The sequence below is a fragment of the Cervus elaphus genome, chromosome 20 (assembly GCF_910594005.1).
Source record: "Cervus elaphus chromosome 20, mCerEla1.1, whole genome shotgun sequence".
In the NCBI taxonomy this organism is placed as follows: Eukaryota; Metazoa; Chordata; class Mammalia; order Artiodactyla; family Cervidae; genus Cervus; species Cervus elaphus.
The window spans coordinates 88,843,678-88,858,149 of record NC_057834.1 but is presented as its reverse complement, the minus strand read 5'-3'; the positions used below and the strand labels follow the sequence as shown (position 1 = coordinate 88,858,149).

Below are 14,472 nucleotides of genomic sequence, written 5' to 3'. Positions count from 1 at the left end.
GTCTCCTCTTAGCATTACCTGAATATATTCAATATCTGTTTGAAAGCAATAATTAGAGTCTGATTAAACAGTCCTTTTCCAGCAAAGGCTATTGAGCATCTTTCTGTTTAGCTGTATCTTAGGTAAACATGTGAACTATAATTGCTTCAATCAGGTCCCTGTCTCAAGTGGGCTTTCCTAGATGCAGAGCCTTCCATGAAGATTTTTGTGAGTGTGTTATTAGGTGTGCCTTTGGGAGAGAGGAAGAGATGCAGGAGAGGGCTGCAGATGAGGACAGCTGGGTATTAGCTTCAACTTGATCTCAAGGCGACCACTGGGGAGCAGCTTATACCAGAGTCATCCCAGCTTGAGGGAGGGACCAGACCCCTGTGTGCTCTTAGCTGCAGGGGGATGGTGCAGTTACATGAGCATGAACTCTGGACACAGCCCAGGTTGAAAGCCCAGGCTTTGTTCCTCACTATGTAACTATGTATGTGCATGCTCAGTCCCTAAATCATGTCCAACTCTTTTGCAACTCCATAGCCTATAGCCCACCAGGCTCCTCTGTCCATGGGATTTCCCAGGCGAGAATACTGGAGTGGGTTACCATTTCCTTCTCCAGGGCATCTTCCTGACCCAGGGATCGATCCTGAGTCTCCTGCATTGGCAGGCAGAGTCCTTACTGCTGAGCTACCTGGGAAGCCCTCGGCCAGGTGAGCAACAGGCCACTCACAGATCCACGATGGTAGCTAAGCTGATGGGACTAAATCTTTAGAAGCCAGCTTATGTGGTAGGGGATGTGGTTTTCATCCCAACCCTGGCCTCACAAAGGACATGACGACATGGCCATGAACCCCTCACATGACCGCTATCAATTCCTCATCTGTAAAATAGGGACAGGGGATGGTAGAAATGGATTAGACCATCCCTATACTTTCAGCTGCAAAATGAAATGATCTCAATAATGGAAGTGGGGGGTGCTCACTGAGGAATAATGGACTTTTTTTCTATTCATGGAAAGTAGTTCATTAATGTAAATGTGTCCTTGAATAACCACTCCATTGAATCTTCTTCTCTCACCTGGAATAGCTCTGGATACACAGGCAAATCTAAGAAGACAGGCAGTAAATTGCCCTGAAGGCATATGTTCTAAAAAAGGATGGCAACGCTCTGTTTTCAGACAAAGTGCTTTTGTGGCAGTTTACCTAAAGGGAGCATTAATGCAACCCAGCAACCTCATTTAACTGACTCCTATATTGTAGCAAATTAGAGGCAAGAGGCTGGAGTAAAGCATGAGCCAAATGTTGTCCCTGAAAAACTATACAATCTTTAGGGAGAATGGTTTGGAAAAATCTATCAACTTATAAATATGTTTATTCTTTGCACAGCCCCCTCTCTGGTAATTTATCCTACAGACATATACGTATGAAATGCAATTTATGTGAGTTTATTCTTTGTTCTACTTTTTCAAAAATAGTCCAAGACTGCAGCAACTCAGTCTTGGTCCATCAATAAAGAGCTAGTTTGAAATCATAACAACTATGGGACCTTTCATACAGTAGAATTCTGTCATCAAGAACATCTGTACTGGTAGAGAAACTTCTCCAGAATATACTGATAAGTGAGAAAGCAAAGGGAAGAGTAGTATTATCATAGATTAGTATGTGTTTTATAAACATATGTGCATATATAATGTTTGCTTCTTTCTGTGTAATGGAGGTGATAAGATTCTTTATTTATACTCAAGTGTATCCATAGATATCTGGAAGTCAACTTTTGTGTATATGGAAAGATACCAAAAACAAAAAAAAAACACAAAAACCTATAAGCAATGAGGAAGTGAGAAAATGGGGTGTGTGGAGACATAGGTAGGAGTGAGGAATTTCACCAGTACCTTTTTTTAAACTAATTTTTATTGGACTATAGTTACTTTATATTGTTGTGTTAGTTTCTACCGTCCAGCAAAATGGATCAGCCGCACGTATGCATACATCCCCCTCCCTTTTGGACTTACTTCTCATTCAGGTCACCACTCATTAATCACCAATGCCATTTGACAAATTTCCTTTCTGGATTTTTCCCCAAACACTATGTATTTTTCTGTAAGCAGAATGGAGTCACTGTTTGATTAAAACTTAAAATGAAAATCTTAAAGGGAGGCAATCAAACCTGGTCATTCCAACTTCCTTTATCTCATGCTTTCGTTCAGGGATCAGCAGACCACGGCTGGTGGTTAAATGGTAAGACCACATGACTCCCGTGCTGAAAATGCTTACTCTCTGGTGCTTTCCAGAAAGTTTGCTAAGTCTCGCTGTAAATCATGGAGTTATTTGTGAAACAGCTGTGACTCCACTTACTGGTGAGCTTCAAGTCCTGAAGGGTTTCGTCTTCTTTACATCAGCCTCTCTGACCACAGGTAGTTATGCATGAAGGAATAAAGGCATGATATTGTACCAGTTACAAAGAGCATTAACTCTGGGCACAAACAGCCCAGGTCGAAGCCCAGGCTTTGCTCCTCACTGTGACCTTAAACAGCTAACTTCTTGATCTGAGTATGGTTTTCATCTGTAAAAGGTGGGCAGTTATGGTACCTTTTTCACAGAGTCATTTGGAAGGTTAAGTATTTTCATGTTGGCAAGAAGTTCAGCACAATGCCTGTTGGTATTATCATCTAATATTTTGATTGTTTTTATAAACAGGGTGATGAACAATTAAATGTGTTTGGAGAAGACCCCATGGGAGGTGAGTTTTCTTTACTGATCAGACCAAAGTTGTCATTTTAGTAGCTCTGAGCATATCTTTTTTATTAAACACCACTAAGAGATAACCTACCAAGAGCATGTACTTTTATCCCTCAGCCAGGGAACACGATTATGATTGCAATTCTGCATTTCTCCCCTCTTGGTCCTGTAGAGAACCAAAGTGATACCTTACTAAGTAATGTATTTCTTCTCTTCCCAGAGGACATGAGCCCTGAGATGCTCAGTGAAGAGAGGATGCTCAAAGAGTTCATGCCCTTTGTAACTGGTAAAAATGTTTGAAAAACACAACACCCAATCCTCTTTGGAAGATTCACATATACAAGAGCATAGCAAGGCTCCCACATGTCCTGCAGGAAAGAGAAGTGGCTGACTTTAATTCAACATTCTTCAAATTTTATTAGAACACTTAAGTCCTTTTCCTGAATAATGGTTGCTCCTCTGTAGTGTACCATTGGGATACAACCTAAGAATCACCCAAATTATACTACTTTATAATTTTGTCACATTAAAAGTCTTGCCAAAACTAAAAAAAAAAAAAAAATTAGCTCCACATGGAACTGAAAATAGAAAATTACATAAATTTGACTTTGTTCAAAGAAGATGAGGTTTATGATTGCTCTAGGAAAACTACCTTCTAACATTTCTACTCAGTAATAAATGTTGTTATAATTATGGTCCATGGAAATATATTTACATTGACTGTGAGCACATACAAATAAGTGAACTGGCTTTCTAAACAATCCCAGCTCTAATCCGCTGATCCATGAGCACAAGGTGGTAGATACAGTATCATTTGATGATAACAACAAGAGCAGTATGTGAAGATTGCAGTCATCCAATGACGTCACGGTGATTCATGGGGGAAAGGCACTTAAACATAAGCCAGGTGCAAATAATCAACTCAGTCCCAACTGGAGAGGGATTGATTGATTGCTGAATGAAGTTTCCTTTTTTCCTGGTTACAGAATTAACAAACATTCATGTGGAAATTTTTTTAAGGGAGAAAACCAGAGCCATCTAAAACCTTATGACCTCTAAATAATCACAGTTAGCATTCTGGTTTATTTTTATTCCAGTGTATTGTCTATATACCTATTTTTACATAGGTGAGAATACATATGTATATGCAAACATTATCTCCAATATTTTGTGCTTATCATAACATAAGCATGTTCCCATGTCATTAAAAACTTCATATAAACTTAATTTGTAATGATCACATTATCTGAATGTATCATTATTCTTTTTTAAAACTGGACTAATATAGAACCATACTACTACTAATAATAATAACAGCAACCACTCTCCTACATCATAAATAGATTAAAAGTTGCTCAACTCCATAAAAGTAAACTAAAAAAAGTAAACTGAAGGTGTGAAGAACTTGAGATGACTATTTGGCCCAACACATTAAGAGCATTAATCTGTCTGCCTCAGTGAAAGTGAAAGTGAACATCACTCAGTCATGTCCAACTCTTTGTGACCCCATGGACTATACAGTCCATGGAATTCTCCAGTCCAGAATACTGGAGTGGGTAGCCATTCCCTTCTCCAGGGGATCTTCCCAACTCAGGGATCGAACCCAGGTCTCCCACATTGCCATTTTTTAAATCTTTTTTTTTTTTTTTTAGTTGGAGGCTAATTACTTTACAAAATTGTAGTGGTTTTTGCCATACATTGATATGAATCAGCCATGGGTTTACATGTGTTCCCCATCCTGAGCCCCTCTCCCACCTCCCTCCCCATCCCATCCCTCTGGGTCATCCCAGTGCACCAGCCCTGAGCACTTGTCTCATGCATCCAACCTGGGCTGGCGATCTGTTTCACATATGATAACATACATGTTTCAATGCTATACTCTCAGATCATCCCACCCTCGCCTTCTGCCACAGAGTCCAAAACACTGTTCTATACATCTGTGTCTCTTTTGCTGTCTCGCATATAGGGTTATCATTACCATCTTTCTAAATTCTATATATATGTGTTAGTATACTGTATTGGTGTTTTTCTTTCTGGCTTACTTCACTCTGTATAACAGGCTCCAGTTTCATCCACCTCATTAGAACTGATTCAAATGCATTGTTTTTAATGGCTGAGTAATATTCCATTGTGTATATGTACCACAGCTTTCTTATCCATTCATCTGCTGATGGACATCTAGGTTGCTTCCATGTCCTAGTTATTGTAAACAGTGCTGCGATGAACACTGGGGTACACGTGTCTCTTTCAATTCTGGTTTCCTCGGTGTGTATGCCCAGCAGTGGGATTGCTGGGTCATATGGCAGTTCTATTTCCAATTTTTTAAGGAATCTCCACACTATGGAGATTTAAGGAATCTCCATAGCGGCTGTACTAGTTTGCGTTCCCATCAAGAGTGTAAGAGGGTTCCCTTTTCTCTGCACCCTCTCCTGCATTTATTGTTTGTAGACTTTTTGATAGCAGCCATTCTGACTGGCATGAGATGGTACCTCATTGTGGTTTTGATTGGCATTTCTCTGATAATGAGTGATGTTGAGCATCTTTTCATCTGTTTGTTAGCCATCTGTATGTCTTCTTCGGAGAACTGTCTGTTTAGTTCTTTGGCCCATTTTTTGATTGGGTCATTTATTTTTCTGGAATTGAGCTTCAGGAGTTGCTTGTATATTTTTGAGATTAATCCTTTGTCTGTTGCTTCATTTGCTGTTATTTTCTCCCATTCTGAAGGCCATCTTTTCACCTTACTTATAGTTTCCTTTGTTGTGCAAAAGCTTTTAAGTTTCATTAGGTCCCATTTGTTTATTTTTGCTTTTATTTCCAATATTCTGGGAGGTGAGTCATAGAGGATCCTGCTGTGATTTATGTCGGAGAGTGTTTTGCCTATGTTTTCCTCTAGGAGTTTTATAGTTTCTGATTTTACATTTAGATCTTTAATCCATTTTGAGTTTATTTTTGTGTATGGTGTTAGAAAGTGTTCTAGTTTCATTCTTTTACAAGTGGTTAACCAGTTTTCCTAACACCACTTGTTAAAGAGATTGTCTTTTCTGCATTGTATATTCTTGCCTCCTTTGTCAAAGATAAGGTTTCCATAGGTGCATGGATTTATCTCTGGGCTTTCTATTTTGTTCCATTGATCTATATTTCTGTCTTTGTGACATTGCTTTAATAGGAAGCTCCAGATAATATAGAATTTTCCCATCACCATGGGCTATTCTGTAAAGAGAATGAAGCATCTGTTTAATTTGAAAAAAAAATAACAAAAAGCCCTTTAATGTGAAAAACAAATGGTTCCAAAGACCCCCAAGTTCACCTCTTTCTTCCATTTCCAGCTCTTTCTCCCTTGTCTTCTTCTCTTCTACCTGCAACTCAATTCTTCATGCACCACTCTCTCCACCTCCCCACTGCCTGCTTTCTCTCTCTCTGTCTCTCTCTGGTGGGGTTGGGCCTTTCACTCAATTAATAGTGGATTCCTGCCAAAATGTAGCATTGTGTATATAAATAAACACCTCCTGACACCACGTGACAACTGGAAATCTTTTAGGGCTCCACAGACTCTATAGAGTTTTGCACTTTGCCAAAAATCCCTGATCATTTCTTTGTTTTAAAGCAGTGACTCCCAAGATTTTCTCATTCACCACCTTTGTAATTTTTGTTTCATCTCTATGCTCTATTCTATATGGATTATATATATATATTGATAATACTGTATACTATAATACAGAATCGAATATTATATAATACTACACTATACATTATAAAACCAGGGTTTCAATACAGTTTTTCTTGCTGTATAACTTAAATTATTCTTATTTTAAAGGTTTCACAGAAGACTTGAAAAAGTGTAAAATTATTTTCATAATTGGTGAGTAACAGCTCTCAAATTTTCAAATGTAACTGCTGATAATAACAATGTTGTAAAGAAGAAAGACTATTCATTTCTCAACTGTTTTTGAAGCCTTGCACCTTTTTTAGTCAAGATTATGCCCCTGAGGACTCCATATTTTTCCTTTCATTTATACAGTTTTATATTGCTCTGGCTTTGTGTCTTTTCAGCAGAGACAAAGTAGGAGTCTAAGGAATGGCAAACTCCTGAGTTTAGTCCTATGATAATAAAATATATTATAATTCCATGGGTAAGAGGATGCTGTCTGTTAAAATCTAACACCTTTTCTGTTTGAACAATGATCTGTTCCTCCCTGAAGTCTATACATCAGTGACCACATATTCAAATATGCCTTAATAGCCACACCCTGCATTCCCTGCAGCGAACAACAAAAACAATCTTGTTTGTTTTATGCTCTTGTACACTGAAACTCATTGGGAAACTCATTATGGGATAAAATTCATTTGAGTTTAACCAGCATTTTCTGAATGCTTATCAAGTTCCAAGTTATCTCCTTTAATCTTTACACAATCCTATAGGTTGGCAATCCATCCCTATTACATATCTATTACAGAGACAAGAAACATGAGCCTCAGAAGCTTAAGGAACTTGTCCAAGGTCATAGAGCTAATTAGTGTGAGAGCCAGATTTCCAGTTTTTCTCAAGGGAATAAATGGGTCCAGTTGTGCAGCATTAAAACTACATAGAATAGGACAAAGTATTGTCAGAGAACCTCTGAAAACTTAGTGCTTTTCCTTCTAGTTCCTGAAGTTGACAGAAAAGTTAATACACCCACCTGTACATTTTTCAGAAAATACCTATTTATATTCATAAATAATGAAAAGGTCCACACCTTCTCAGTGAGTGGGGGAAAAAAAAAAACAGTTATCAGTGCCCTAGAAATATAATCAGATATACTTAGAATCTTACACCCTGAGGTCAGGATGCTTCCTTAGAAATCTGTCAGTACATCGCCCTCATTTTCAGATGAGGAAACTGAGTCCCAGAGACCTTAAGGGATTTGATCAATGTCATTCTTTCTAACAACTAGTGGCAGAAAGGAGACCAGGGTCCATGGCTGTAGTTCCCCATTTCAGGGCCTTCCACATCCCACCACCAATTTATGTGGGTTGCCACCCCAGACTGTCCACCATGTTTAATCATCCATCAGCTCCTTACTGAATATTGGACCTGTGCTGGACAGTGAGCAGGGATCACAGAGCTTCCATCTTAGAGGAAAAGGAGAACTAATCAAATTATTATCACAGACCTTGAAAAGCATCAGGAAGGAAACAAAGAGCTGAAACAGTGAACAAGCAGGGCGGAGTGTTTGGGGTAAAAAATGGGTAATCAGGAAAGGCCCTATGGAAGTGACATTTAAGCAGGCAACTAAAGGAAGCGATGGGTGACTGAAAAGATTAGTAGGAGGTGAGAGGAAGAAGAATTCTAGCTAAGAGAGCAGCATGTCTAAGTGCTGAGAATTCTTAAGCTCAACTGAGTTCTGTTTCTGACCTGCTTGTCTCTAGCTGACCTTAGTCCAGGGAGCTGGATGGACTGTTGCTGCACTTACTTCACATTCTTTTCAGAAAGTTGAAGTACATTATATCTACTCCTTACTGAAGAGAAGCTCATCACCACAATCTCGAAGGAAATTCCCCTTTCCACACAAATTTTAATTAATGACCTTGGCATCTAGACTATACACAATAAATTATACTTTTTCTCTTCAGCTTTTATCTTAGGGGCCAAATTAGGAAGAGGGGAGGCTTCCTAAACTTGAAGTTCAGGAATCCAAAGGTTGAGTCTTTAATATCACATAGAAGTCTGTATTTTTAATAATGTGGTCCAAAAAGAAGCTTTTAAAAATAGTACAGCATATTTTGTGGTGGTTGTTATTGTCCCTGGGAATAATATTATTTCAGATTCACCTGTTGTTTAGCATTATAGTTGAATTTCGACTGTATTTTCAAATACTGCTTCTATCTAGCCAGGTTTAGCTAAAGATCTCGGCTGACCTGTTACTAAGCTTTGTGCCCTTCAGAAAATGAAATATATATGCTTCAGACGCTCAAGAGTCCACAGACCACACTAAGAACCACTTCCCTGAATAAAGGATTTGTTTTTATATGTATATATATCAACCAAACTCTCCTGTACTTCAACTTGTTATTCAGTCACTGTTATAGTGGAAAAAGAAAGATTTCAGCTTACTGTTTGCCCTGTAGAAGGTACAAAGCAACTGCAATAAAAGAAAAAAAGATGGTCCTTCTTCTAGGCTGTTTATTGGATTCTGCTTGAAAATTAACACCTTTGTTCTAAATACAGTTAAGCCTTGAATAGCACAGCTTTGTACTGCCCAGAACCACTTATGCACTGATTTTTTTTTTTTTTTTTTTGCAGTAAATACTACAGTATTGCCTAGCCCAGGTTGGTTAAATCCAAGGAATCAGAATCATGGAGTCACAGGAACCAAATATTCAGAGAATTGACAATCCAAGTCATACATGGATTGTCAACCGTGTGGCGGGGGGTGGGGGGGCATATAGCACCCCTAACCTGCCCCCCACCCGTTGTTCAAAGGTCAACAGTACTTCCTCAGCAGATGGCGGGATAGTATTTTAAGGCTGTATTATTGCAGGTCAATTTGTAGCTCATAAAAATACTCAGGATGTCATCGATACACCCATAACAGTTTTGATGAGCTTTAACCCACAAGAGTCAGCTTCCCCTTTTCTGCATGTCTTTTCCACTTTTCCACTCCACCCACACGTGAGTCTTCAGGCCCAGTCCCACCTGCACCATTATTATTTCTCAAAGTTCCCTTCCTTTTGCCAGTAAAGCTAGTGTGCTTTGGTATGTATGAGAAGAAAGAAGCTGGCTGAATTTTTCACTTTTCAAATTATTGTCTTGACATCTATCAAGACAAGTAGGGCTGTAGTATTAGCCAGAAGCTACGTGGACATCCTCACTGTTAGTCTTAAGATAAAATAAATATTCCTAAAGTTTCCTGGTTCCCTTTTGTCCACAGAAAGGTCCAAGCCCCTTAGACTGGCCTCCAAAGCGCTCCCCCTCAATGTGGCCTCAATGTGTCTCCCCATTTTCCACCCCCACCCCCACACGAGTCTGACCCCAATCCCACCTGCGCCACTATCATCTCTTGAAGTTCCCTCGCTTTTGCCAGGAGGGAATGTCTTCTCCCCTGGCTAATCCTGCTCCAAGGTCAGGTCTGTGTGAAGTGAAAGTCAGTCATCTCCAACTCTTTGCAACCCCATGGACTACACAGTCCATGGAATTCTCCAGGCCTGAATCCTGGAGTGGGTAGCCTTTCCCTTCTCCAGGGGATCTTCCCACCCAGGGATCAAACCCAGGTGTCCCGCATGGCAGGCGGGTTCTTTACCAGCTGAGCCATCAAGGAAGCCTGTCTTTGTGAGGTCTTCTCTCATCTCTAGCCTTCCTCCTCCATGCTCCTCCATCGCTGTGTCTGCATCACTCATTTAGAAGCCCCAACATGACTAATATTTGCTGGAATAATGAACTTTTTAGGAAGCAGTGTGGTCAGTTTCCATAACAACTGAAATAGCAGTTAGAATTCCTGGACTGGAACTGACAGGCAGGTTGCTGCCATTGTAGCTGCTTCTGGCAGGATAGCTTTTAGGTTAATTGTGAGCCTAATCAGACACTTATACCATATGGCTGCTGCCTTCTTACAGGGAACAAGCAATACCAACTCCTCTCCATCCCCAAGCTGGCTATTTCTTGCTCATTTGCAAGATAGTTTTAAGTGGGGACAAGTAATTGCACTGCCTGCCAGCTGAGTCAAAAAAGTGTTCAGGGAGAGGGTACCGTCTGGACCAAAGGGAAGAGTGGCAACGATGGACCTCGTTAGCCCTTTGAATGTCGTGTGCCTATTACAACCTCTTTGTTCATGAAGAAGGCAGTTCTGTATCTATTTATAGAGAAATGCCTTCCAAAGAACAGATAAGGTATCTCACAGGATAAAGCCAGATGATCAACAGGATTGAAAAAGATTCTAAGGTTGTCCACAAACAAGATAGAAGGACAATGCTGATGTCCAAGACAGGGATGCAATCATTGTCAAAAACAGAAAATTATTTGGAAAATGTAAAAATATCCTAAAGAGCCTCGTGACATCCCATTAACAGGCTCCTACAGTTTTTCACAACCTTTTCTGGTACATTTCTTTCCTTTTTTCTTTTTTAAATCTCTCGATCATTATCGTGCTATTATCCAGTCTATTTTGGCTTCTTTTACTCTTCTCTGCTTTTCATGGCCTGCCTGTTCCCCAAATGTAACATAGCCTAAATTCCCATTAATCCCTACCCAAAGCCTTGGTAGAAGTGTTTCCGTTTGGACAGTCATCTCATGTTACAGGTGAAATGAGAGACTACTGCCACAATAATCCAGACATCACTCAACGGCTGTGGCTTTCGGGATAGCAGGAACGCAGGTGGCCTTGTGTGTTTTGGTATTGGTGCTCATCCACTGCTTTTAAAGAGTGAGCTTTGGGACGTACTTGTGTAATATTTTGTCTTATTCTGTGCATTTTCTAACCACTGCCCAACTTGTCCTCCTTACTTCCTGGAGGAAGATTAGACAAATGAGATTTTTTGCTTAAAATCTATTATCTCAATGCCTGTCATTATTTTACTGTGGTCTACTATGATTTCACAGTTGACCTCTTATTAAAGAACAAGAATAAATCTAATTTTTAGCGAGGATTTTTCTTGGAGATTGGGTTAACATTTTTGGTAGAATTGACTCGTATTATTATTTTAACTTGATGGAGCTATTATAGAAACTAATATTTATTATACACTTACTTAACACACAGCAGTCACTGTATAAAATGCTTTATAACGTTATCTTGCTTAATACTTGTATCCACTCTCTGGAATATTATCACCATCCTACTTTTCAAGTAAGACATCAGAGAGTTAAGGAATTTGCTAATAAGTGGTGGATCCAGGGTCAAAAGTTTGGATTTTATCATTAGCAAAGATGCTGCCCGTTGTTTTCCTTGAAGTGACCAACTTACTTTATTACTTTTCTAGAAAAATGTCTGCCAGATACTCAAGTCTGAAAAACCAGAGTTTTATCTGTTATTCAGTCTTTCAGAAGGTAAAAATGGCATTCACCTGAAAAAACAACTAGTCCCACAGCTCAAACAATCACACAGTACTTTTCTTGAGAAAACCATTCAACGTACCTGGTGTGCTGAAGTACCTACCCATCTTCCCATTTTGTCACACAAAATATTACAGTGACAAGTACTTAAGGGTCGAAATTAAACTCTTTCATTGCCCCATCAAGAGCATTCTTAAGTAAAACTGGCAATTTCTTTCTTTCTTTCTTTCACTGTGAGTTTATGGTGGTGAAGAATACTAGAACGATTGGCTTTTATTGGCACCGCAGGTTTACAGCCAGCGCTTTTTCACCATCAGAGAAAAGCAAATAACCTCTTAGTGTTGTAATGAAAACAGGGGACCAGAGATTGTGGACCACACTTTGAGAACCCTACGGTTAATTGGATTTGGGGAGCGTTGTTGAGCAGCTATATGAAACCCTAGACTTAGGGTTTGGAAGATCTTGCAGGAAAATAGTCCCTTGTGCCTTGTTTTCACTTGTCCTTTGAAAAGCAAATAACCTTACAAATGGGAGGAAATGGTCAGGGAAAAGGGGTGCATCTACTGAAAGTCCCCATTTCTCTGGGCTCCTGTGGGTCTGGAAAGGTTCTGAACGTTTCTCTGTACCCAGTGGTGCAAGGGAGGCCTGAAAGGAAAGTGTGGATGCTTGTTAGAACTGGGAAAGAGGAAATCATCAAAAGGTCCAGCAGGAGACTCCAGAGCAGGGGCTGAATGGAAGAAAGAGGGGACACACCTCAGGGACCGACAGTACTGGCAATATAGGACTAGAGGAAAAGTAAAGAAAACCCTCCAGATGGGAGACAGTCCTAACTTGGAGACTGAACTTTGAGCTTGTCTAAGTCCACCTGGGCTGTTATAACAACATACCATAGACTAAAAAGCAGAAACTTATTTCTCACTGATCTAGAGACAGGAAATCTGAGATCAGACCATCAACGGATTCAGGGACTGGCAAGAACCCATCTCCTGGTTCCTATACATCCATCTTTTCACAGTGTCCTTACATGGTGGAAGGGGCTAGGGAGCTCTCTGTGGCCTCCGAGCCACAAGGGAAGCCCCAAATAATAGATAATAGTTTAACTGTGATTATTGTTGTTAAGTCCCTAAGTCATGTCTGACTCTAAATTATTCACCTCTTCATTATGTTATGTTGTTGGGTTATAACATAATGCTTATTAACTTATTAGTTTGTAATATAATGTGTGCTCAGTCCTGTCTAACTCTTTGCAGTCCCATGGACTGTAGTCCAACAGGCTCCTCTGTCCATGGAATATTCCAGGCAAAAATATTGGAGTGAGTTGCCATTTCCTCCTCCAGGGGGACTTCCTGACCCAGACATCGAATCCACGTCCCTTGCATCTCCTGCTTGGCAAGTGGATTCTTTACCACTAATCCTATTCACAGGGCTTCTCTGGTGGTTCAATGGTAAAGAATCTGCCTGCCAATCCAGGAGATGTGGGTTAGATCCCTGGGTTAGGAAGGTCCCCTGGAGAAAGAAATGGAAACCTACTCCAGTATTCTTGCCTGGAAAATCCCATGGAGAGAGGAGCCCAGCAGGCTATAGTCCTTGGGATCACGAAAGAGTCAGACAAGACTTAGCAACTAAACAACAATCCTATTCGCGAAGGCTCCACCCTCATGACCTCAACACCTCCCAAAGTCCCCACCTCCTAATACCATCACATGGGCCTTTAGGATTTAACATAGGAGTTGGGAGGAGGACACAAAGAACTGAACTTTCAGGATTTCTATCAGAAATCACTGGGTTAGACTTAGAAAACTCACACTTGGTTGAGTTTCCACTATGAAGAAAAAACAGGCAACTCATGAGCTAGGCTGGGTTCACACAGAGAAATATTCCCATGTGACTCCAAGGCCCGGCTGCCCTAACTGGGAGAGATCATGCCATTCTAGATGTGATCGCCACAGCTCTTTCTCCCCTGAAGGGGCCCAGGTGAGTGTTGACACTCACTCTGACCAACACCTATATTTCCAAAGTCCAGGCCATTCAAGATGGGAGTAATGGAAGAGAAGCATTGGGCCACTTTCCCAGACAACCTCAGGTGCATTTACACACCAAAGGATATCTTTCTAATGTTGGAGAAATGCAGGCATTGTGTGCTGACAATGAACCTACTTAATTATATAAACCTTTTCACTGCCAAAAACTCTAAGTATGGTTTGACTAGAACAAAGCACTTTCTTCACATCAATGAAAAAGACCTCTGAGTGTCCCATCTGTGTCTCTCCCAGGTATGTGAAATTCCATTGTTTTGTAAAAGCACTTTTTAAATTTTACTTTTTTAATTGGAGTATAATTGCTTCACAATGTTGTATTAGTTCCTGCAGGACAATGGCGTGAATCCGCTATATGTAAACATGTCCCCTCCCTCCTGAGCCTCCCTCCTGCACCCTCACCCCTCATCCCTCCCTCTGGGTCGTCACTGAGCACCAAGCTGAGCTCCTGGTGTTACACAGTAGCTTCCTACCAGCTAATGTTTTACACATGATAGTGCATAGAAGTCAATGCTACTCTCTCAATCCATCTCACCCTCTCGTTCCCCCTCTGTGTTCACAAGCCCATTCTCTATGTCTGCATCTCTATTTCTGCCCTGTAAATAGGTTTATCAGTAGCATTTTTGGAGATTCTGTACATATGCAGTAATATACAACATTTATTTTTCTCTTTCTGACTTACTTTACTCTG

General features: G+C 40.3%; 1 protein-coding gene across 3 annotated transcripts in view; it reads left to right on the top strand.

Annotated features, from left to right (window-relative positions):
- Positions 1-14,472, top strand: part of AK5 (adenylate kinase 5) — a 259,777-nt gene that overhangs the window by 189,309 nt on the left and 55,996 nt on the right. For 2 of the 3 annotated variants that reach the window (XM_043878033.1, XM_043878031.1), the window contains exons 9-10: positions 2,679-2,721; positions 6,535-6,579. In XM_043878033.1, the coding sequence (XP_043733968.1) occupies positions 2,679-2,721; positions 6,535-6,579 (88 nt within the window). The remainder of the gene's footprint in view (positions 1-2,678; positions 2,722-6,534; positions 6,580-14,472) is intronic. The other variant, XM_043878032.1, reaches the window with a different exon arrangement.